General features: G+C 39.3%; 1 protein-coding gene across 7 annotated transcripts in view; it reads right to left on the bottom strand.

The window, feature by feature from the left end:
* CNOT6L (CCR4-NOT transcription complex subunit 6 like) overlaps window positions 1–18512 on the bottom strand; it is a 110488-nt gene extending 91976 nt beyond the window's left edge. For 2 of the 7 annotated variants that reach the window (XM_036852506.1, XM_036852504.1), the window contains exon 1: window positions 17594–17731. Coding sequence is in view for 2 of the 7 variants with exons in the window: in XM_036852504.1 (XP_036708399.1) it covers window positions 17594–17598 (5 nt within the window). In the remaining 5 variants the exon portion in view is untranslated. Of the gene's footprint in view, window positions 1–13762; window positions 13844–17593; window positions 17744–17968 lie in introns of those variants that run through there. The other 5 variants (XM_036852511.1, XM_036852508.1, XM_036852505.1 and 2 more) reach the window with 5 other exon arrangements.
* Between the last annotated feature and the right edge of the window lie 7458 nt (window positions 18513–25970).

The raw sequence follows: 25970 nt of genomic DNA, 5'->3' as shown, positions 1-25970 counted from the left end.
AGGCAGCAGAGCCTTTAACTTGGATTCCTATTTTTTCTTGGCAGGTAGATATTCTGCAAAAGCAACAAAGCAAACTAAATATAAAACTCTTCTGAAATTCAACCCCGCAGTCAAAATGCCAAATTCACAAACTCATCAAAGGTCACAGAAGAACAAATTTCCTGTTTTTTTACTTAAACTCATTACCTTCCTCCTGAGCTAACCAATACAGAATTTCCTTCTTCTTGTTTTGAGGCTGATAAAATGAGGACAGCATACTTACAACACACTAGGAACAATAGGCAGTTACCCAGAATCACAGAATCAAGGAATAAAATTTGATATCATTTTCTAAAACCCAGTTGCACATAATCCATGTCTATTATTTCTCCATTTGAGAAGAGTGAATTGTTTTATTAACAATTTTTAAAAACTTTATTTTGAGGTTGTTTTACAAAAAGACTAAAAGAAAATGTAATGCTTTATAAACATTTATCAAAAATCCATTACTTTTAATTATTAGAACTATGTTCCTTGCCCTAAACACCTTATAGTCTAGGAAAGATGAGGAAAAGGTAAACAATGATCACTATATTGTAAACATTTATGTATTTCCCATCTCTTTCTAAAATGTATTTAAAGTTGCTTTCCACAAAGAATATTTAAGTGTTTACAAATAACTGTAGTTTAATGAAGAAATGTGTGTAAATTCAATAAAAGAGCTACTAAGAATAAAATTTGAATGGAGCAATAGTTCTTGACCAAGCTGATGATTAATCGTGAAATGTGCTACAAGTACTGTAATTTGTAAACTAATAATAGTAAAAATGACCAAGTTTGTGTACAATTTACACACACAACATATACTATATGTGTATTGGTACTGCTAATCCTATCCTTTTACCAACATTCTATCAATGAGAGAAAAAGGAAGAGTTTCAACTATTTCTCAAAGATATTATTAATATTGATGGATACACATTGCATATGTGAATATCATCCTTCAGGTATGTTGCATGGTTTTACATAGTCCTCATCCTATTAAAATATGGCTGTCTCTCTTACCACTCTAATAAAAAATGTTCCTATTAAACATACATGGCTTCAAATTACTAAATTGATTTTCAATCCCCTTTTAAGTCAGTACTCATTCTGTATGGCTTCTCTGGTTTTAAAAAATGAGGGCCACCCTCTTTTCTTGAAACTTTCCCTCTTTATCTTCTGAATCAGATTTTAAGTAGGCTGAAGGAAGATAGAGTTTATAAATGGGGGAGAAGAAAACATGTATTGAATGCCCAGTCTGTGTCCAGATACTGTGCTAGACTACTTGCATGCATTATATATGTAATTTCGCTAAAAATATAAACTATTATTAATTGCTATTTTACCAATGAGGAAGCTGAAGTACAGAGAAGTTCTGAAACATCCAACACCTCACAGCTAATAAGTGACTGGACCAGAATTTAAACATAGGTAAATCCAACTACAAAATCCAAGCTGCTTCTACTAAACCATAACAAGTTTAATTTCAGACATTTCTAGAAGAAAATGAAGAATAATCATCTTGTAATTCTGGAGTGGAAAAAGCTTAAAGCAAGGTAAAGACCATACAAAAAAAAAGAATGACAGAATAAACAATATAAAAAAAATTTTAATGTCTGTAAGGCAAAGAGCAAAGTCATAAAGTCAAAAGATAAAGAGGAAAGTGGAACAAAAAGTCTCTGTAATATTTATAATAGACAATGAGGTAATGTTTCTAAAATACAAACAGCTTTTACAAATTGATAAGAATAAATGTAAACATCTCAAGGGGAAAATTGGGATTAAAGGTCATGATAAGGCAAATCACAAAAGAATAAATACAATGACCAAGAAAAAGTGGAAAAAAAAATGCCTAATCATCAAATAATTGAAAAAATTTAAAAATATATGACTTTATTATCAAAAGGCAAAGATTAATAATGTGAAAGTGTGTGGGGAAATAGACACCCACTGCACAACTGATAGGAGTATAATTTTGTACAACATTTCTAAAGGGCAACCTGACAAGATATCAAAATTTTGAATGTGTAATCATTTTAATCCAGCAAGTCCACTTCTAGAAACTTACCCTTTAAAACAGTGTGCAAAGGTGTATATATGAGTCTTTTCATTGCATTAGTGTTGATAATTGCAGAAAATAAGGAAATCAATTATTTGCCAATCAATAGCAGACTGAATTATATAGCACGTCAATAAAATGGACTACAATGCAGTCATTAAAAAGCATGATAAACAGAAATGTAAAATGATGCAGCTGCTGTGGAAAAGTCTGTCAGTTGCTCAAAAAGTTAAACAGAGAACTATCAGATGATCCAGTAATTCTACTCCTAGGTATATACTCAGGAGAAGTGAAAACTTATGTCCACACAAAAACCTTTTCATGAATATTCATAGAATTATTTATAACAGCCATAAAGTGGAAACAACCCAAATGTTCATCAGCTATGAACAGATAAAATATGGTATATCCATACAGTGGCATATTATTCAGCCATAAAAAGAAATGAAGTAGTGTTTCTTGCTTCAACATGGCATAATCTCGAAAACATGCTAAGTGAAAGAAGCCAGGGCTTCCCTGGTGGCGCAGTGGTTGAGAATCCGCCTGTCAATGCAGGGGACATGGGTTCGAGCCCTGGTCTAGGAAGATCCCACATGCCGCTGAGCAATTGGGCCTGTGAGCCACAATTACTGAGCTTGCGCGTCTGAAGCCTGTGCTCCGCAACAGGAGAGGCCGCGACACTGAGAGGCCCGCGCAACGCGATGAAGAGTGGCCCCCGCTTGCCACAACTAGAGAAAGCCCTCGCACAGAAACGAAGACCCAACACAGCCATAAATAAATTAATTAATTAATTAATTAAAAAAAAAAAAGAAAAAAAAGAAAGAAGCCAGACACAAAAGGTCACACACTGTATGTTTCCATTTATATTAAATGCCTAGAATAGGCAAATTCATAGAAACAGAAAGTAGATTGATAGTTCCCAGCAGATGAAGGAATGGGCAAACTGGAACTGCTAATAGGTATGAGATTTCTTTGAGGTTGATGGAAATGTTCTGGAATTAGATAGTAGTGGTGGTTCACAACACAGTGAAAACACTAAAACCACTGAAGGGTACACTTTCAAATGGCGAATTTTGTGTTATGTGATATACATCTCAATTTTTTTTAAGCCATAAATTTTTTAAAGCATGAAGCATACCCAGTGATAGAAAAAACGCCAATAATATGTTGTTAAATCAAAAAGCAAGTTTAAAAAACAGTGCATATAGTATGATTCTATTTATGTATATTTATGTGGTTATATAAGTTCATCTTGCCCAGAAACAGATAATGGTACTATATATATAGTACACACTACTAACAGTCTTGATCTCCATGAGATAGGATAACCAGAAAATTATGCTCTTTAGCATCATTTTTTTGTACACAAAGAGCACATAATTATTTCCAAAAGCAGACATGAAAAAATATTACCATCTGCAAAGAAAAGGAGAATAATATGAGAAAAATACACATAGTAGACTGAAACCAGGAGACAATACAGCAAAGATTATTAACCTGAGGTCCATAAACCTCAAAGAATCTGTAAATTTGTAAAGGAAAAAAATTATATCCCTAGTTTCACTAACCTCTGTTTAAAATTTAGTACCTCTTTCAATTAGACCTAGACAACCTACCATAATAATATTAGCAGCACCTGTGGTTTTTGTCACTAACAAGTTGTATTTCACATCACATTATGGTTGTTACAGATACCTCAAAATATTATCTACATATATATTACTTTAAAATTATGGTAGTTATTATAGACTCACTGCTAGATCTTGTTCTTTAAGTGCATTAATAAAAGGGTATATATATTAATCTTCACAAATTGTTTTTATATATTTCAACATAACACGTTCCTTTTTAATCTTATTTATTTCATTCACTAAAAATCATTATTCCAAAAAGGCTCCACAGTCTTCTCCAGACTGCCAAAGAGTCCATACAACCAAACATCCACCCATATCCAAACATAACACCCATGCATTAGAGGGAGGAAGGGAAAACCAATTCTGAGGGTATGCAGGCATAAAGTAAGTAGGGCCTAAATACAGGCAAAAATAGAAATAATTCCAATTTTAATCAATTTGTCTAATACAAAATTCATAATTTTCTTCCCCAAATTGTATCCTCCTTCTGATTTTTCAGTTATCTTTGACTTCCTCCTTCATATTCAACCACTGATGTCACTTAAAAGCTTTCTTTTCTATCCCAATTGACACATCTCTCTCCTGACTTACCACTTCATATTTTAATTTTAATTCTTTAAAAAAGAGCCTCCCTCCTCCCACACTGATCTCCGCAACTGGTTCTGCATACCTCAACCAGATTAATCTTCTTAAATAATTATTTCCAAACTGCCACCAGGCTCTCAAAATCACTCAATGCTCCCAAAGTCTTTTAACAGTAGTATTGATAATTACTTGATTCTAGAGCCATATCTGCAGTAACTATTAATCAAAACAATTATACAGCCATGTCCTATAAAATATCATCTAAACGATATTATGACATAAAATTCAGGTATTACTAAGAGAACCCCAATTTATAGATGTAAAAAAACACGTGGTGCTCTAGAATTAAACCTAGGATAAGACTTAAATTCCTCATTCAAACCCCTCCATTATAATCATGCTCCAATTTGCCCTATCACCTACTTGGTCCCACTGAAGCTCTGGAAGTTAACCAGATATTAACTCAATGTCCCTCTTCTCCTTGAACCTGGACTCAAACCTTTTATTTTTCTTTTTAAAACATCTTTATTGGGGTATAATTGCTTTACAATGGTGTGTTACTTTCTGCTTTATAACAAAGTGAATCAGCTATACATATACATATATCCCCATATCTCCTCCCTCTTACGTCTCCCTCCCATCCTCCCGATCCCACCCCTCTAGGTGGTCACAAAGCACTGAGCTGATCTCCCTGTGCTATGCAGCTGCTTCCCACTAGCTATCTATTTTACATTTGCTAGTGTATACATGTCCATGCCACTCTCTCACTTCGTCCCAGCTTTCCCTTCCCCCTCCCCGTGTCAAGTCCATTCTCTACATCGGTGTCTTTATTCCCGTCCTGCCCCTACGTTCATCAGAAGCTTTTTTTTTTTTCAGATTCCACATATATGTGTTAGCATACGGTGTTTTTCTCTTTCTGACTTACTTCACTCAGTATGGCAGACTCTAGGTCCATCCACCTCACTACAAATAACTCAATTTCATTTCTTTTTATGGCTGAGTAACATTCCATTGTATATATGTGCCACATCTTCTTTATCCATTCATCTGTCGATGGACATTTAGGTTGCTTCCATGTCCTGGCTATTGTAAATAGAGCTGCAATGAACATTGTGGTATATGACTCTTTTTGAATTATGGTTTTCTCAGGGTATATGCCCAGTAGTAGGATTGCTGGGTCGTATGGTAGTTCCATTTTTAGTTTTTTAAGGAACCTCCATACTGTTCCCTATAGTGGCTGTATCAATTTACATTCCCACCAAAGGTACCAGAGGGTTCCCTTTTCTCCACACCCTCTCCAGCATTTGTTTGTAGATTTTTGATGATGGCCATTCTCATTGGTGTCAGGTGATACCTCACTGTAGTTCTGATTTGCATTTCTCTAATGATTAGTGATGTTGAGCATCCTTTCATGTGTTTGGCGGCAATCGGTATATCTTCTTTGGGGAAATGTCTATTTAGGTCTTCTGCCCATTTTTTTTTTTTTAAGCATCCTTACTGGAGTACAACTGCTTCACAATGGTGTGTTACTTTCTGCTTTATAACAAAGTGAATCAGCTATACATATACATATATCCCCGTATCTCCTCCCTCTTGCATCTCCCTCCCACCCTCCCTATCCCACCCCTCTAGGTGGTCACAAAGCACCCAGCTGATCTCCCTGTGCTATGCGGCTGCTTCCCACTAGCTATCTATCTTATATTTGGTAGTATATATAAGTCCATGCCACTCTCTCACTTCGTCCCAGCTTACCCTTCCCTCGCCCCATGTCCTCAAGTCCATTCTCTACATCTGCGTCTTTATTCCTGTCCTTTCTGCCCATTTTGGATTGGGTTGTTTGTTTCTTTGATATTGAGATACATGAGCCGCTTGTATATTTTAGAGATTAATCCTTTGTCAGTTGCAAATATTTTCTCCCATTCTGAGGGTTGTCTTTTCGTCTTGTTTGCGGTTTCCTTTGTTGTGCAAAAGTTTTTAAGTTTCATTACGTCCCATTTGTTTATTTTTGTTTGTATTTCCATTTCTCTAGGAGGTGGGTCAAAAAGGATCTTGCTGTGACTTATGTCATAGAGTGTTCTGCCTATGTTTTCCTCTAAGAGTTCTATAGTATCTGGCCTTACATTTAGGTCTTTAATCCATTTTGCGTTTATTCTTGTATATGGTATTAGGGAGTGTTCTAATTTCATTCTTTTACATGTAGCTGTCCAGTTTTCCCAGCACCACTTATTGAAGAGGCTGTCTTTTCTCCATTGTATATTCTTGCCTCCTTTATCAAAAATAAGGTGACCATACATGCATGGGTTTATCTCTGGGCTTTCTATCCTGTTCCATTGATCTATATTTCTGTTTTTGTGCCAGTACCATACTGTCTTGATTACTGTAGTTTTGTAGTACAGTCTGAAGCCCAGGAGCCTGATTCCTCCAACTCCGTTTTTCTTTCTCAAGATTGCTTTGGCTATTCAAGATCTTTTGTGTTTCCATACAAATTGTGAAATTTTTTGTTCTAGTTCTGTGAAAAATGCCATTGGTAGTTTGACAGGGATTGCACTGAATCTGTAGATTGCTTTGGGTAGTAGAGTCATTTTCACAATGTTGATTCTTCCAATCCAAGAACATGGTATATCTCTCCATCTGTTCATATCACCTTTAATCTCTTTCATCAGTGTCTTATAGTTTTCTGCATACACACACGTCTTTTGTCTCTCTAGGTAGGTTTATTCGTAGGTATTTTATTCTTTTTGCTGCAACAGTAAATGGGAGTGTTTCCTTAATTTCTCTTTCAGATTTTTCATCATTAGTGTATAGGAATGCAAGAGATTTCTGTGCCTTAATTTTGTATCCTGCAACTTTACAAATTCATTGATTAGCTCTAGTAGTTTTCTGATAGCATCTTTAGGATTCTCTATGTATAGTACCAAGTCATCTGCAAACAGTGACAGCTTCATTTCTTCTTTTCCGATTTGGATTCCTTTTATTTCTTTTTCCTCTCTGATTGCTGTGGCTGAAACTTCCAAAACTGTGTTGAATAATAGTGGTGAGAGTGGACAACCTTATCTTGTTCCTGATCTTAGAGAAAATGGTTTCAGTTTTTCACCACTGAGAACCATGTGGGCTTTGGGTTTGTCATATATGGCCTTTATTATGTTGAGGTAAGTTCCCTCTATGCCTACTTTCTGGAGGGTTTTTTATCATAAATGGGTGTTGAATTTTGTCAAAAGCTTTTTCTGTGTCTATTGAGATCATCATAAGGTTTTTCTCCGTCAATTTGTTAATATGGTGTATCACGATTGATTTGCATATATTGCAGAATCCTTGCATTCCTGGGATAAACCCCACTTGATCATGGTGTATGATCCTTTTAATGTGCTATTGGATTCTGTTTGCTAGTATTTTGTTGAGGATTTTTGCATCTATGTTCATCAGTGATATTGGCCTGTAGTTTTCTTTGTGACATCTTTGTCTGGTTTTGAGATCAGGGTGATGGTGGCCTCGTAGAATGAGTTGGGGAGTGTTCCTCCCTCTACTATATTTTGGAAGAGTTTGAGAAGGATAGGTGTTAGCTCTTCTCTAAAAGTTTGATAGAATTTGCCTGTGAAGCCATCTGGTCCTGGCCTTTTGTTTGTTGGAAGATTTTTAATCACAGTCTCAATTTCAGTGCTTGTGATTGGTCTGTTTATATTTTCTATTTCTTCCTGGTTCAGTCTCAGAAGGTTGTGCTTTTCTAAGAATTTGTCCATTTCTTCCAGGTTGTCCATTTTATTGGCATATAGTTGTTTGTAGTAATCTCTCATGATCCTTTGTATTTCTGCAGCATCCGTTGTTACTTCTCCTTTTTCATTTCTAATTCTATTGATTTGGACTCATACCTTTCTGCTACTACATTTTTGCTGATGTAATTTCTACCATCTGCAATGCCATTTGATTCATTCATTCATTTAATAAAGTTACTAAGCCCCTAAAATATACTAAACATTTAGTATATCTCTGCCCTTAAAAATCTCAGTCTAACGAGAAAATAGAGACATAAACCAGGTAAACACAATACAGTCTGGTAAATGTCATAAAAGGGGAACGCACAGGATGCTAGGAGAGCACAGAGAAAAAGCATAAAGCAAAGACTGGAAGTGTGAGGCAAGGTTTCCTCGAGTAGGGAGCATCTAAGGTGAGTTATTAAGAAAGTCAGTGAGGTCGTAAAGTATAAGGTATTGTAGGCATGTATAAAGCACAAACTAGGCTATATATAAGTCACTCAGTTGGCTAGGCTAGAGAATATGTTTGAAGGAGGAGGAGTAATAAATGATAAAACTGGAAAGGTACAAGAAGCCAATAACATGATGGACCTTACATATAATGCTATGAAAGCTCCATTTTATTCTAAAAGCAATAAGCAGCAGCAGGATACACTGGAAAGTATACAAGTTGAGGAATTCCCATGACCTAAATCTGAATTCAATCTCTTGTGTCATTTACTTGCTATGTGACTTTCATCAAATTTGCCTCTCTAAGCTTCAGTTTCCTCAACTATAAAATAGGAATTAAAAATATCAATTTTGCCAGGATTCTAACAAGAAGTTAATTCATGTAAATCTCCTAGCACAGGGGTCAGCAAACTATAGCTTGGTTTGCCAGCAATGAATGGTTTTACATTTTTAAAGGATTGTTTATTTAACAAACAACAACAACAACGATATAGAACAGAGATCTTATATGACCCACAAAGCCAAAACATTTACTATACGGCCCTTTACATAAAAATCTTAACCAACTCCTACCTTTAAGCACATAATAGGCAACCAAACAATAGTAACATTATTAAGGATTTTAAGTAGGGAATTTAAGCAATATCGAAAGAATTTTAAAAGGATTTCTCTGGTGACAATGCCTACAAAGAAACAGAAGTTAAAGCAGCAAAAATGGATGTTGGGAAACAAGCAAGGAGAATGCTGCAGTAATCCATTAACTTTTCCTTTCCTCCTCCTAACTATAAAGGTGAGATCAACTTCCACCTCCTCTCTTTATCCCTGTAGGCTACAACCCCATATGTTCTCTGCTATATGGTACAGCACTTAATGTTCTTTGTCACTTAGCATATTCTGCCTTTACTTGCTTGCTATTTATCCAGGCTTAAATCCCCTATAAGTGTAAGTAGTGTAAGGGTAAATATTCTGGAGTCAAACAAATCTTGTTTTAAATATTAGTTTTATCAATATTTAAGATTTGTTATTTAACTCGTATGGCTCCTAACAATAAGAAACAGTAACAGCTAACATATATTGAGTTTTTTAGTTTTGTTTTGCTTTTTTACTTCAGATGTGCCACATACTGTTCTAAGCACTTTACAAGCATTACTTCATTTAACCCTCCCAACAACCCTGTAGGATAAGGATTATTAATTACTATCTCCCTATTACAGATGAGGAAACTGAAGCATGGAGAAGTTAAATGAGTTTCCCAAGAGCTAGAAAGTGAAGGATCAAAGACTCACATTCTTAACCAGCTAGAGAATGAGAATCATACTGTCTAATTCACAGGACTTTTCTGAACACTAATTTAGATTACATATTTAAAAGGGAAAGTGATGGCTTTCACAGTCCTTAGTACTCAGTAGTCTGATAAATATTAGTTCCACTTCCCGGTATAAAAGACTATATTCTGAACTTCTTTTTATTCCCCAGAACCCTGAATTTAACAGTTTATAGCCAGTAGAAGCTTAATAAATATTTATTAATAGGTTAGATATACTTTTGGTGATTCAAATTCTTATTATTTCAAGGTTATCATTCTGTACATAACTCACAATATATTATTTCATGAATTTATATGTAGATTTTGCAGCAGATTGCACTACATATGAACCTATAGCAGAACATACCTTGTCAGTTTTTTGGTTTTGTTTAAATATAAACATTATGATCAAAGAGCTATAGATATATATGTAAAGATCCCAGCAAAGTCTGTGTATAGAAAGACATTAAGGTTGGTATATCCTAAATTTAGTTCTATTCTCTTATCAGTATTTGTAACTGGTATTATATAACTGAACTATTTTACTCATTTAGGGAATCTAAGTAATTTGGGGAGAGAAAAATAAAAAGTTTCTAAACTATAAGATTACAGAGAGAGGTTCTCTCTGCAAAAGATGACTATTAAGAAAGATAAAGTATTGTAACTTCTATTTTGTGTCACCAATTTCTATTGTTAATAAAGGAAAACAATATGAAAGACCACAATTACCAGACGTCTGTCTATTCAGCATGAATGAGTCTCTCACACAGCAAAGTGAACTACTTATTTCTTCAAAAAATTAGAAATAAATTTTTACCTATAATGAGATTTTAAAGTAGACTGAAAAAAAAATTAATGAAAAGTAATAATCCTGCTACAAAATAGGATACAAAACAAAAATTCTGTTACTACTTATCAATTTTTGCCTTGTGAAGAGAAAGATTCTTGGCTAAACCCAAAGTTATTTGATTTCTGAGACATAACATGAAACACAGAAATACATTTTTAACATTACCTAATCACGGGGCTTCCCTGGTGGCGCAGTGGTTAAGAATCCGCCTGCCAATGCAGGGGACACGGGTTCGAGCCCTGGTCCGGGAAGATCCCACATGCCGCGGAGCAACTAAGCCTGTGCGCCACAACTACTGAGCCTGCACTCTAGAGCCCGTGAGCCACAACTACCGAAGCCCGCACACCTAGAGCCCGTGCTCCCCAACAAGACAAGCCACCGCAATGAGAAGCCCACGCACCGCCACAAAGAGTAGCCCCTATTTGCCGCAGCTAGAGAAAGCCCACGCACAGCAACAAAGACTCAACTCTGCCAAAAATAAATAAATGATTAATTTTTTAAAAATTAGCTAATCAAAATGCAGCTGCATGCAATTGTGTAATTAAAATTTCAAAAAGTAAACGAAGGATAATCACATCAAGTGCATCATAACCTTACCTTGCAGAGCAAAATTTCCTAAGAAATCTATTAAACTTTTTAGAAAACTATGCAGAAAACTTACAAAAGTAAAACCATTGATGCTGAAATGTTTTGGGAAAAAGGTCAGGTGACAGCCAGGTTCAAAGTAAACATGGAATTGTTCATTAACCATACACTTTTTATCACAAAGGTTTGTTCACTTCTTTTTAACTCTATGTTTAGTACTTCATTTATGATTTAGATTCTCTCTGCTTCCTGTGTCCCCCTCCAACCTAGCTATCAAACTAAAAGAAAAAAAAATTCTCCACACTGATTTTAATTAATGCTTTTCAAAAGAAACAATATTCTCCACTGATCAAAAAACCCAAATTATTCAGAAAATCTTCAGTAAAGGATTAAGGGCCCTCCAAATGTGTATAGGGATTAATGGGAAGACAATTAGAGATCATGAAAGGGGTAGGGAAGAGAGAAAAGAAGGGAGAGGGAAAAAGAGGGGGGGGGGAAGCTAGCCCCTCTTTCCCAAACAAGCATCATTAACTGCCACATATCATTGGACTTAGCATCTTCACTTTTCTAATTCATATTTCATACTTCCCTCAAAACTCAACCTTAACACCCCTTCATGATAAAAACACTCAACAAACTAGGAACAGAAGGCAACTTCCTCAACCTGATAAACAGCATCTGTGCAAACCCCATCAGCTAATATCATAGTTAATAGTGGAAGACTGAATGCTTTCCCCCCCAAGATCAGGAATAAGACAAGAATATCTGCTCTTGACACTGCTTTTCAACAATGTTTAGCCAGGGCAATTAGGCAAGAAAATGAAATAAAATGCATCCAGATTGGAAAAGAAGAAAAACTATACTTACTTACAGGTGACATGATCCTTGTTATACAGAAAACCAGATGGAATTCATTTAAAAAACTATTAGAACTAATAAACAAGTTCAGCAAGGTTGCAGAATACAAGATCAATACACGAAAGTCAGTTGTATTTTTTCATACTTGCAATGAGCAGCCCAAAAATGAAATTAAGAAAACAGTTCTGTTTACAACAGCATCTAAAAGAATAAAATATTTAAGAGTAAATGCAACAAAAAAAGTGTAAAACTTTGAAGACTATAAAACACTGTCAAAAGAAATTAAAAATCTAAATATATGGGAAGATCCCACGTTCATAAATAGGAAGACTCATTTAATATTGTCAAGATGGCGACACTCCCCAAATTATCTACAGACTTAACACAATTCCTATCAAAATTCTAGCTGGCTTCTTTGCAGAAATTGATAAGCTAATCCTAAAATTCATATGGAAATACAAGTAGATCAGTGACTGCCTAGAATTAGGGGTATGGGAGAATGAGGGATAACTCAAAAGAACACAGGATTTATATTTCAGGTGACTAAAATGTTCTATAAATTTTGGTGAAGGCTGCACAAATGTGAATATACTAAACACTACTGAGATATTTTTTAAATGGGCTACTTCTATGATAAGTGAATTATATCTCAAAAAAGCTGTTACCAAAACAAATCTCTCAACTTTGAGTAGTCCCTGGCCCACCCACCATTCCACTTTACGTTACTCCGTCTCAGAATGTCTGTAAACAGTTTATATTGTAGTGACTCGCACTTGTTCATTTATTGTTTTGAAATAACTAAATTATATGCTTTATTTTCCTTATTCATAAGCTATAAGCTTCACAAGGGTCTCTTCTACTTCTTTCCTTTTAGAACGAAGTATAATAATGGGTACAGAATAGGCTCTCAAATAGGGTTTTTAATTTTCAAAATGCAAAACATTAGAAATACTTAACATGGAGAAGTTAGCCAGACTACTCAAAAATCTCCTTTTGGGGAATACAGACATATATAAAACTCCCCAGATTCCTAACCAAACTGTTCAGAATAAAGACAAATAAAAGTATACCCAGAGCTGAGGTTTCACATTACAATAATCCTAGGCAGTAAAAGAGTAAGTTGCAATTCAATTAAAATTAAAGTCCAGAAATAAAATTAATGTATTATGGTACAGTATTAGTGCAGGTGGTCAAAGAAAGCTGTAGTATTTTCATCATGAAACACGAACACGAGTTAATAATTGAGCCTTTGTTGTTTACTTGATGATTTTATTGTTCTTTCTGGGTTAAGCCTCACAAATATTAATGACAATGACTTTAGAATTACAAAAAACAGCAACAGAAAACACTAAAACACAGTAAGGTCCATCTAAATGATATTTTAAAATAATAATAAGAATAATGCTCTATCCCAACAGAAAAAAGAAAATTTAAAAATACGTTTCCCATGAAACTATACCTCAGAAACTGAAATTCAAAGTCAACTGATTTCAAAGTACAAAGAGAAATACCTCAAACAGCCAGAACCCAGTAGACCACAACAACAATCAATAACTGGATAGCAAAGGAGAGACCCACTAAAGGTTATAAAATCCAATTGTATTGGTCTTTGTAAAATCTGTATCTTTAAATAGCTGCTGACGTTTACCTGTCATTCAAACCCACCTTGGAAGAAAAGTCCTTCTTCTCCTCCTCCTGTGGCTCTTACTCCTTCCCTTCTCTTCCCACTACTCCCCACCGCTTCACACAATTTTACGCTTTGAAGATGGAAAGCAATTTTTAGTATTATAATTTACCTTTCGGACATAATTTCACAAATATATGCTACCACCTAAAATAACATCATGAAATGCCCCAAGCTGTCCACCACCCAGGGACTACATTCCCATCCCCCTTGCATTCAAATAAGGCTCTGTGACAAATTATCACCAATGAAATGTGGGCAGATGTTTGTCTTTGGGGGTTCTTAAGAAATGTCCTGTGGGTAACAGGCAGGGCTCCAAGGCTCCAGGGAATGGTGGAGACATAAAATGTAAGGCGTCTGGGTTCCTCAATTACCACATGGAGGTAAGCCACAAGCCTGCTAACAAGGAGCACCTGCACTGGACTGTTATGTGAGCAAAATACAAACTTACATGTGCTAAGCCACTGAAATTCTGGAGTATATTTATTACCCTAATTAGCATTACCCAAAGTAAAACATGCATAAATCTTAAGTATTTCAATTCCCCCTAATTAAAGACATTTATAAGGGATATTTTGGAAAGATTGTTTAAAAGGCCACTTAAGTAACATTAAATTTTAAAACCTAAACAATTTTCCACCTTGATTTTACTGTAATTACTTTAAAATGATAGCAAGAGGAGTCCACTGTTAGTAATAAATTTCACTGTTCATATATCTTAACATATTATTTCAGTATCTCCTGTTTTCATGATTATTACAGAAAAATGTCTTCCTCAATTCTCCCAATTTAAAAAAAAATTACAAAGTGTTTTAAAATACCATAATTCATAATGTCTAAGGAAAATTACCAAATACCTAGTTAAGGGCAAAATTCATTTCCATTTTATTGTTTTTAAAGTATTAAAAATTATCACATAGTTTTTAAGTTAAGAATTCTTCCTTTCAATATTACCATATGGCAGATAATTCTGTTCACTGTAAATGCACATACACCCATAACACATACACTTTAACAAAACCATGACATTTTGCATTCTAATAAAGTTCTCCCTCCTATCCTTCACAAAAATACTTCAAAAATGTGTTGAAATTTTAGTGCTTTACTAGGTTTTTTTTTTTTTAAGCTTAACATTGCTGATATAAATAATAATGATATAAGGCCTAAGGAAACCTGGTTTAGTAAACACAGACATTACAAACTTAAACCAATGAAACTCCTCCCACATCATCTTCACCCTGCCGTCACCAAAAAAAAAAAAAAAAAAAAAGAGGGGAAAAAAGAGAAAAAGAAAAAACGCTTTATTTAACCTTTCTGTTGTCTTTAAACTCCATACCATTATTTTTTCCAGCACAATACAATTAAAATTAAATGAACAGCCCACTTACCACTCCACACAGAATAATAAAAATGGAAAATTACTGAAAGTTGATAGAAGATTTTTGCTTCCACTCAGGAAAATATTCCAAAAGTTTTTGTTTTGTTTTCTCCAGAATCAGTCAACATGAACTAAAACAATTACATAGCAATTCTGTGTCACTTATAGTTTGTGGATCTATATAAATAAACTCTAGGTCCTTGATCCTTTTTGATGTTTGATTGTATTGGAACATATATGTGCTATATATAGCTTAAACAATTTTTTCCAGGGCTACATAGCAAGAACTCACAAAAACAGTAATGAAACTGAAAGATGGCCTATTCAAAAATACGAAAACAAATCAAGTATGACTAGATAGTCTCTATAAACTGGTACACTAGGCTATTTTAATGACAGTCAGTTCAAGGAAAAAAGACTTCTAAAATACATTTAACATTGTTTATATATACTTTATGCATATCAAAGGACTCAAATGTTCTGTTGTCTTGATTTTTAACTTAAGGTGACACAATATTTCTCTCAGTAATCCAGTAAGTATTTGTACTTATACATGTTTTTCAATGCCTACAGTCAGGGCTGCAAGAGAAAGAACTAGTATTTAACTAAGCAGCTACTATGTGCCAAACATATGTTTTTTCAATTTATCCTCAGGACAACCTTACTGTAAACGTCTTATCTCCTTGTTACCTATGAGAAAACAGACTTACAGACATTAGGTACCTTGCCTAAGGTAAAACAGCTAAGAAAAGTGGCACAGCCAGAGTTTTGAGGTCCCTAAAACAAGTCCTTTTTCCACTAAACAGCATGTGTTGTTTTTCCAGTAGTGTTCATAGAAAACAGCTCTCCACCCCTCCTGCTCTTCTGCTCACTTCCCAGTGAACAGCAGGAAACATTTCTTTGTGAGACCAGGTTCAGAAAGGAGCAATCTCTGACCATTACACAGAGCATGGCCTGCAAGGATGGAATCTGTATGACGACTTCATCCATAGGGTTTTAGCTAGATGAGCTAACTAGATGCAAATAGAGGGTGGAGTAGATAAAGTAAAGAGCAAAAAATCATCCAAATACCATTTATATTTGGTTCTGAAATGCACTGTATGCCTACTGACAGCAGATTTACCTCTACAGTTGCGTTCTGCTTAACTACTCTCAAAATAGCCTTCGAAGAGCACACACTTGGAGTAGACCATACAGGCTGCTTGATCTAGGTTTTGGATACTGTTAGGGAAAACTTGTTTGTACATGACTATCTTGACTGATAACTAAGATAACTAGAGGCAATAACGTAGTACCTCCTAAAATGTAGTACTGTGCTTCCCATGTGTACAAACGACTCAGCTAAACTCTCTGAACACAATGCATCTAAACAGCCTAAGCTGAAGAGTCGGCTGTGCTAAGGAGGATGACAGCTCCAGTAACTTCCTCTTCCTCACAGACCTCCTCAGCTAGGCGTGTACACCCCTTTCCCCCTAGGAGGCAGGATAAAACAATTTCAAATGCACGAAATCCATCCAATCCTACCAACACCATAGGGCAGGGAAGCCAGCTTCCATTTCTTCCCCCGCCCTTCCGAGAAAAATTTTATCTTAAAAAAAAAAAAATGCGTAAGTATCATCAACGAAAAAGTATTTGCAACGAAAAAAGAGCTGAAAATATGTACTCAGTCCCTCCACACAGCCTTAAGGAAAGGATGAAAAGAAGGGATCTCGACACCGCGTCTTCTCGAGATTTACTGCTTTGATTCACTTTCCCTCGGGTCCCACCGCTGGCCAGGGGGAAGAGCTTGCGGTCGGAACGCCAAAATATGCCTTCGCCTCTCCTCTGGAGACGCGGGGGCGGCCAAGGCGACGGCGATCGGTGCGTCCCGCCTCCGACCCTCACCTGCCCAGGCCCTCGGCAGCGCCCGGGGCCCGCGCGGGCCCGGCGCCCCGGGAGGCGTCCGGGGAGGCTGGCGGGAGGCAGGCCGGCGGGCGGGCGTACGCCGAGGCGCTTAGGCCGCGCTGCAGGCCGGCGCGCTTCCTGCCGCGGCCCCGGGAACGGCGGCGCGGCCCCGACCCACAGCTCCCGGACCCCGCTGCTGTGTGTGTGCCGAACACACACTCACCCTCCCCGGCCCCCGCGGAGCAGCTCTCACCTGCGAGGCTCCGGAGCCTCGGCCACAAAGGGGGAGGGACACGCCACTCGGGGGTCCCGAACACACGGAACCCGCCCCCAGAGTCCCGGGCCCTGGGCGCGGACCACCCCCCTCCCAAACACACACACACACACACACACGCACGCACGCACACCCCGGAACCTTCGCCGCTTCCGACAGAGACGCGGGTCATCCCCGCACCCGACACACACCCACTCGCTGTGGGTCCTCAGGCCGCCTCCCCGCCCGCCGAAGTCACAACTCGCACACCCCCAGGCACATCTGTCCCTCTCCCACCTCATTTCCCCGGGGACGCGCTCCTCTTCCCAACACTCTCGATCCTACTCGGAGGCACAAAAACACTCTACCTCATTCTCTTCCTCTGGCCCAGAAGGAGCAACAGCAGCCATTTCCCCGCGGCAGGGGAAACACACACACAAACACGCGCGCGCGCGCGCGCACCAGGCCCCCACAGATGCTTCCCCTCCGGAGCCGCGGCCGCAGACGCAAACACAAACACCCACTGGCGGGCCTCGCTACCGCCCGCCCTGAAGGGAATCCGCGGCCGCGGCCGCGGCGGCGGCGGGCAGGGCCCGGATCCCGGCTCGCGGGTGGGCGGGCGCGCAGGGCGCCCGGGCCTGGGGTCGCCGAGGGCCTGCGTCCCCTCCTCACCTGCATTCAGCGCGCCGGGGTCCGGGCGGCGACGGCGGCGGCGGCGGCGGGGCGGCTGCTGCTGGTGCTGGTGCTGCGGCGGCGGGGGAGGCGGCGGCGGCGGTGGCGGCGGGGCTGAGGGCAGCAAAGACATGCAGGCAGCCCGCCGGGGGAAGAGGCACCGGCCGGAGGGGACGCGGGGCGGGCGGGCCGGGCCGGGCCGCCTGAGGAACGGCAGACGCGGCGGCGAGGAGGGCGGCTGAGGGGAGCGAGGAGACGGATGGGGGGCTGGGAGGGGGCCGCGCCGCCGGGCTTCGGGGACGGTGACCCTGGGCGCGCAGGAGAGGCCCCGCGGCCGCGGCCGCCGACGCGAAGGGCTCTGCTGGAGGAAGCTGCGCCCCCGCAGCCGCCGGAGCCGCGGCTATTACTCGGAGAGCCGCACAGAGCCTGGCCTTGGCCTTGGCCTCCTGGCGCCGGGGCTGCCGCCGCTGCGGGGGTTGCTGCTGCGCCTGCTGCTGTTGGAGCCGAAGCTGCTGCACAGAGACTCCAGCTTTCGGTGCCTCCGCTCTCGCTCACACACGTTCACACCCCCGAGGGCCGGGGGAGAGGCGTCCGCGCGCTATCGGTATTGAGATTAATAACAAGGTGCAGAGAGTGCGAGAAGGAGGAGGGTTGATTGACGTGGAGGGGCTGGAGAGAGTCAGTCACTCCCAGGCGCGGAGGGGTGGGGTGAGGGGAAGGAGGCGGAGCTCCAGAGCCGCGCCTTGGCCCCACCCCCGGGGCGCCGCGTTGGGTCGTGGTGCGCGTGCGCGCGCGGCTGCCAGCTCTCTTACCCATTTTCTCCTTTACCCTTGCTGTTTCCTTACTCGCTTTTCTTGGCTTGAGTGACGAGCAGAGCCGGAGAGGCTGGTAGGTTATCAAAAAGCCACAACCGCAAAGCCATGGGGGGTGGCGGGAAGTCACTGGTGATCCCGCCTCCCCCGGTGTTCGTGCCTGGGCTTGGCGCTGTTTACTGCCCGCTCGCCGGAGGCGGCCTGACCGCGAAGCCCAGCACTGGTCTGAGTGGCGAATGGGACGCCAGGTGAGGTGAAGGAAGTGACCTGAAGGAAGAAAATGTTTCCTGACACCTTCAGTGGTTTAATTTTTTTTTTTTTTTAACGTGTAACGCCTGTGAGTTGCATAGCGAGGGGTAAATAAAAGAGCCCGTGACGCTCTACGATAATCCCGTCCTGTTTATTTTCTGAGTCTCCCCTCTCACGGTAGAAATAAATTTGTTTGGCCGTGCCAGTTACAGAATGAAAACGGCAAAATGTAAACTAGGAATAGTAATGTTTACTTGGCGAATGTGGCCTTGACATCTGAAGTTTATGGGGTTTTTGTTTTCGTGGGTCAGCTTCAGCTTTTACCACGAGCAGTCCAAAAACATTATACCAGCTCTAGAGGCAGAATACTGCTGTTGCAGTTTTGCATAATCTCTTTCCCAGCGCATGCCCCGGGCTTGCGTACTTACCAGTGTTGGTCGAGGTTATATTCGCAGTGTTCAGGATTTCCCCCACCTCCCCACAGGGGTGTTGTTTAGCACACCAAGCACGTGGTGTTGGTTGCAGTTAATCGTAGGCCCTATTATTGAACGTAAAAGGCCTTCATCTCTTGGGGGGGAAAGTTGCGGTAAAAATGCAAATCATCATTTAGCCAGAACTGATCAGTTATTGAAAGAGTCCACCAGAAGAACAATTGCATCATTTTTATCTTTGTCACGCGGAAGTGTGAGTGAGTAATTGGAGAAGCCCCTCAAGACATAGAAGACCGCAGGCTACTTTGTTTTCTCCCCCCCTCCCACCGGTTAAGTTTCCATTTCCCTCCCTAGCAACATCACCCCCTTACCAGCTTCTGCAATGGGTCTGAAAATGGCCTTAATCCTAGAAGTCCCACTTATTCCTAACTATCTTGATTCTAGGCTCACATATAATGAATAATCACCTTTGGCTTTGTAAGCAACAAAGCCAAACAAGTAACTGCAGGAGCCCAGAATAGGAAACCTGCCTCAGTGGCATCTTGCCACGGCATTTCTCCTTGGCGCAGAAACACTTGCCCCATGGAGAAATACTACCAAATGTTGAAGAAAAGAGGAAAATAAAAACCTGAAAAATATAAATCAGATGATGGGATATCCTCACAGATTTAAGCTTCTTCAAATACCTGTAGATATATAGATTCCTAGCTATTCATTCATATACCATAAACAAACATCTCTGGAGGGTGTATTATATTCCAGACATTGTATTCAACATCAGAGACACAAAAATAAGCACATGTAGTCCGTATTCTTAAGTAGCTCACAGTTGTTGTAGGGGAAACAGACCCATAAACAGGAAATTCTCAGAGAACAAACCAGAAATGAAAGTATGAAAGGTAACACAAAATTAATAGTCACAATGATGCCCAGGAGGATAAAGCTGATGGCACTAGCAATTTCACTTGAGCCACGTGATACCTGCCAATCTCACAGGCCGAATAGCCGTAGTGACTGGGGTGAGGAAGGAGGAGAGAGCCTCTGTGGATGTTAAAGAAGCACAAATAAACGGTGCGGTTTGCTGGTCCTGAAGCTCACGTTTATATAGGCCATGTTCATTGTTGGCCTTTAAATTTTAAATACTAAATGCGTCACAATCCATTGAATAATTATAATTGTGACATTCAGAGTTAAGAATAGTGGATTTTATTATAAAAAGGTCAGTTGAATGCAGGTTAAGTTTAAATAATCTCTACTCTCTGGGTTGTTCTCTTTACACCATGGAAAATAGATTGACTCACTAAAAACAGGAAAGGAATATTTTCATATATTAATGAGTATAACCGTATCATCAAAAAATACCTTGTTATTTTTCTCGTTTGCAAGGAGATTGACGTTAAAGAAATAATAATTTTCAAATAGTTGGCCCTGTACAAATGCTGAGAAATTAAGTCTTTGCTGATATTTTTAAAACTCCCTCATAAGACTCCAATTCAAACACATTCCAACAACAAAAGAGTAGCACTTAAGCCATTTTTAAAAAGTAGTTTTATAGTAGATCAAAGTTTGCAACAGAATAGTAACTTGATTTTGATAGCTTATTTCATGGGTCTTTTTCATGTTTGACAGATATTGCAATTTTTAAATTAAGAGCAAAACAGAAAACAATTCTATGAAAGAGAAAGTATAGAAAAAAAGTAGAGAGCTGATTTTGAACATTGCATTTTTAGGGAACTGAAAGAGAGAGGCATATACTGAAAAAATAAAATAAAATAACTCAATAAGAAAATATCTCTTTAAAGAAGTGATTTATCCAAGTAAAAACTTCTGGCTTATGTAAGGTCTTTTTGACCAAAATGGTTTAATAGCAGCACTGTGTAGGTACAACTTGTTCTGAAAACACTTACGTTTATTCGCATTATTACAGAATTGGTTCATTACTTCTCAAAAAAAAAAGTACTTGATGTTCTAGTGACCACCTGTGTCTTTTCCAAATTAGCAATTAATATTTTATCTGAGTAAATCTGATCTCTCCATGTTTTTTCTGTTGGTAGCACAGGTAGCTAGACTTATAAGATCCCTTGTAACTATGTTCCTTTGTTTTCTGAAATTCTGTTGAGCAGCTTGCTCAAAAGGCAAAGATTTAAATTTTGTGATTTAAGAACTTTATTACTATTTCATAGAGAAACAAATTTGATTTTACTGATTTTAGTACACACTTTTATACTAATAGCTACAAAGCTTTGCAAAAAAAGTGTTACATTTATATTATATAGTAATGTATAATTAATCAAATAATCAAGTGTAATTTACCTGATATTCATTAGTACAACTTTTAAATAGGTATTAATCAAGATGATCTTGAATTTTTACTTCCCAGACCTCCTGACAGGGCCTCCAAACTATATTCCAATGACATATTCTACCTTTTACTGAACTACATTCCTCTCCAACTTCCCATCTATACTCATCTTATTCTTCTTCCTCTCTCCCCTTCTATCCCCATTTCTAATATTTTTTGAGGTACCAATATACCATGGGTATATTCATCCTAGAAAGGTGCCTTTACTCATTGCCTCCACCCCTCTTCCGGTCCATCAACGCTCTGTTTCCATCAACCTCCCATTTGTTCCTTTCTCTAGAATGACTGTGGATGATACCAAGGACAATTCCATTCTCTTGGCCAAAGATGAACATTTTCCACCATTTTTAATAGTGTGCCATATGATATGCTAGTCCTAGATAAAATGACAAAGTAGGTAAAGTTCATTTTGGTGTCCTCCTGCCTCTTCTTTCTACACTCCCAGTCTTAAGTCCCTTGAGAACGTTCAGAATCTCCACTCCAACCCCATCTACATCAGCACCATTCTTTCCAGTACTTCCCTACATTCCAGATATGTTCTAGAAGGTAAGTACCACCACCACAAATAAATATCTAGTGCTACAATTTTTCAAGGATTTGGAGGCACCTGGCATGCTAGCCAATCAATAAAATCAATTATTTTAATGTTGTACTCCAGTGATCTTCATGGGGCCTTCAGAGTTATGCTTCAGAAGCCACCTAGGGTACACAGAGAGGACCAGATAGGTGGGCTCTCAACTAGAAAGCCTCTGTTTTACATATTGACCATCTAATTGACTGCATTAGAATTTTCCTTTTTCCATGAAACATGCTCCTTTCCTTTGGGGAAGCTATTCCTTTCTGTACTATAAACAGGTGATTCTAGTGGCACTTGCAGCTCAAGAGAGTCCCCCAACTTCTTGACTACAGGGTGGGTATATGACTCAAGCCAAAGCAAGCAGACTTCTCCCCCAGAATGTTTTCAGATAGAACGAAGGGAAGAAGGGCTAGTTCACCATAGTGGTAGTCTGAGGCAAGAAGGAAGGAAAGAAAAAGGAAGCCTTGAGAGTGGCCAGCAGCTACATTCTGCCTTGTGTAGAATGAATCCATCACACAGAGATGAGAAGTGTAGAGAGTGAGTCCTTGTGGTGCACCAGTGTCAGGTTCCAGTCATCCTTGGGGTCCAACTGCACATAGTGTAGTCAAATTAACTAGTAAATTCTCTTCAGATAAGTAACTTGACTTAGACCTCTGCAACCAAACATCCTGACTAATACGTTGTGTTTCTGCATGAAAGGTCTTTCAAAGAAGGCTAACTGCTGCTAAATAAGTCTGAAAATTATTGAACTAAACTACAACAGGACAGTATTATTGTTTGAATTGTAGTCTTCCAAACGTTGAAGGTCACCTGGTCTTACTTCCTCATTTTCCACATGAGGAACCTAAAGCAAAGTGACTTGCTGAATATCACCCAGGCAGTCAATGGCAAGTCATTGGGTGATATTTCTAGATATGTAGTTCAGTTGTTCTCTTCATTATATTACCCTGTCATCTTAGTCTAATTCTCCCCAGTGGTATTTTTAAGAGGCAGTTACTCAGAGATACAACTGTAACTTAAAAGTATAAATCACAACAATGGCAATTTCAGACACTGCTTAGTGAGAAGATAGTTGGTGGCATAAGGTGAGGCCACAATAGACCCATTTTCCTCTTTGAGACTTACATATATTTTTCATATTGGAGCCAAGCACACTTTTGGAGTCTTAGATAGTCATATCTCCAGGTTTTAACTACCATCTTTATGCTTATAACTCCCAGATCTACATCTCCAACTTAGGGTTCTTGCCACACATTCATATCTATATTGTCAATTTCCTCCTAGGTATTTCCATTTGGACAGTCTTCATATGTCAAGATTAGTATGTCTAAAACTGAGTTCGTTGTCTTTCCTCCAAAATCTATTCCTGGCCTTGTGTGACCCTCTCTCATTAAAAATGGTACCACCATGCTAATGGCCCTGTAATCATATACATAGTCACCCAATGCAGAATCCTAGAAAGCATCCTCAACTTTTCTTCCCATCCTCCCCATGATCTACCAATGGACCTACTAAATATCTTCATTACTCTAGTCCCTCCATCCCAATGCACTGCTAATGTCTTAAGTTAGCCTGTCATCTCTTACCTGAGCTTTTGCATTTTGTCTATTAATGTACCCCTACTAAGTATAATCCCAGCATCCTCCAAGAACATATGCTATTCATGTGACTCTTGCTCTTTAAAATCTTTCAGTGACTTCCCATAATTTATAAACTAAAACCTAATTTCACAAGCATATTGGCCCCTTAATGATCTGCCTCTTACTTACCATCACCACCTGCAGCCACTTGACCATCTCTCTCACCCCTGGCCTTTAGTGAACTATTGCCATTTCTGAAACAGGACATGCTCTCTTACGTATCTTTTTTTTTTAAATTAATTAATTAAATTTATTTATGTTTGGCTTCGTTGGGTCTTTGTTGCTGCGCGCAGACTTTCTCTAGTTGCGGCGAGCAGGGGCTACTCTTCGTTGCGGTGCGCAGGCTTCTCATTGCAGTGGCTTCTCTTGCTGCGGAGCACGGGCTCTAGGTGTGAGGGCTTCAGTAGTTGTGGCACGTGGGCTCAGTAGTTGTGGCTCGCGGGGCCTTAGAGCGCAGGCTCAGTAGTTGTGGTGCACAGGCCTAGCTGCTCCGGGCATGTGGGATCTTCCCGGACCAGGGCTCAAACCCATGTCCCCTGCATTGGCAGGCGGACTCCCAACCACTGCGCCACCAGGGAAGCCCTCTCTTAGGTATCTTTGCACGTGATATTTCCTCAGCGTGGTGTGCTCTTTCCTATTTTGTCCTCCTCTTGAAATCACCCTTCATGATTTAGCTCAAGCATCCCTTCCTTTGTAAAGCCTTCTCTAAAAGCCCTAGTGTGTACTTCCTTAGCACACTATGCTCACCTCTATTACAATAAGTGTGATTAAATTTAGTAGTAAATTCTCTTCTACATCTAAACTAATTTGAGTTAGACCTCTACAACCAAAACATCTGAACGAATACATTGTGTTTCTGCATGAAAGTTCTTTCAAAGAAGGCTAACTACTGTTAAAATAAAATTGGAAATCACTGAACTAAACGACAATAAGGCATTATTATTGGTTGAATTATAATCTTTTAAAAAAAGCATCCTATTTGTGGAGGTGAACTAGAAAACCTCCCCGCTCTGGGTGAATGCAGTCTGTCAGAGCACAGCCCCCACTCGACTCTTGGCCAGATGTTTTATGCAATATGCAAACTGAACAACACTATCACAGTGTACTGCAGTTATCTATGTAAGTACACATCTGTCGTTTACGTCCTAGACTGCAAGCTGTGTCTTCATCCCTAGTACAGCACAGCATCACAGAGTGTCTGACACATAATGCTCAAGGAACATTTGTTTAATTCATTAATTAATAGTAGCAATTCTCAAATCATACCATGTGTCTTAATTTACTAGCAATTAGCTGCTAGTAAAAGGAATCAGAAATAATAGTCACAAACAAAATAAACTTTATTTTTCTCTCACATAAAAGAAGTCTGGAAATAGTCAATTCAGGGCTGATATGGCACATCCATTGTCAGCAGGAACCCGTCTCCTTCTCTCTTTGGCTTTGCTATCTTTAGAACATGCCTTTCTTTCCTGCCTAATCGTCCAATATGGCTGCCAGGGCCACCTGATATGGTTGTGCAGTTTGTTTACTGCAAAGGCACCCAACCAAGAAGTGAGTGGTGCATCTATGCAGAGGAGGAACTTTTTCTAATTCATGTACAAGGATGGGTGCTTCTTTCTATCAGAGATATTATGGCCATTGGGATCCCAACTATCCTATCCATTTTCCTGGCAGGGCAAAAATTATCCCCACTCCTAAGCACTGTCCTGGAAGGCCCACCCAAAAAATATTTGGTTCGACTTCATTGGCCAAAACTTAATGACAGGACACAAATAGCTAAAAGGGAAGCTGGGAAATAGTGTTTTAGTTAAACACACTGACACCAGAAATAAACTACTGGGCAGCCTCAGTATAGGTACAGCATATATACAATCCATCACCTCAACATTGACTGGATTGTTGATGAGTGCAAAGAAATAGAGTTAAAGCAT

Source organism: Balaenoptera musculus, chromosome 5 (assembly GCF_009873245.2).
Source record: "Balaenoptera musculus isolate JJ_BM4_2016_0621 chromosome 5, mBalMus1.pri.v3, whole genome shotgun sequence".
NCBI lineage: Eukaryota > Metazoa > Chordata > Mammalia > Artiodactyla > Balaenopteridae > Balaenoptera > Balaenoptera musculus.
This window is presented reverse-complemented; position numbering and strand designations above follow the sequence as displayed.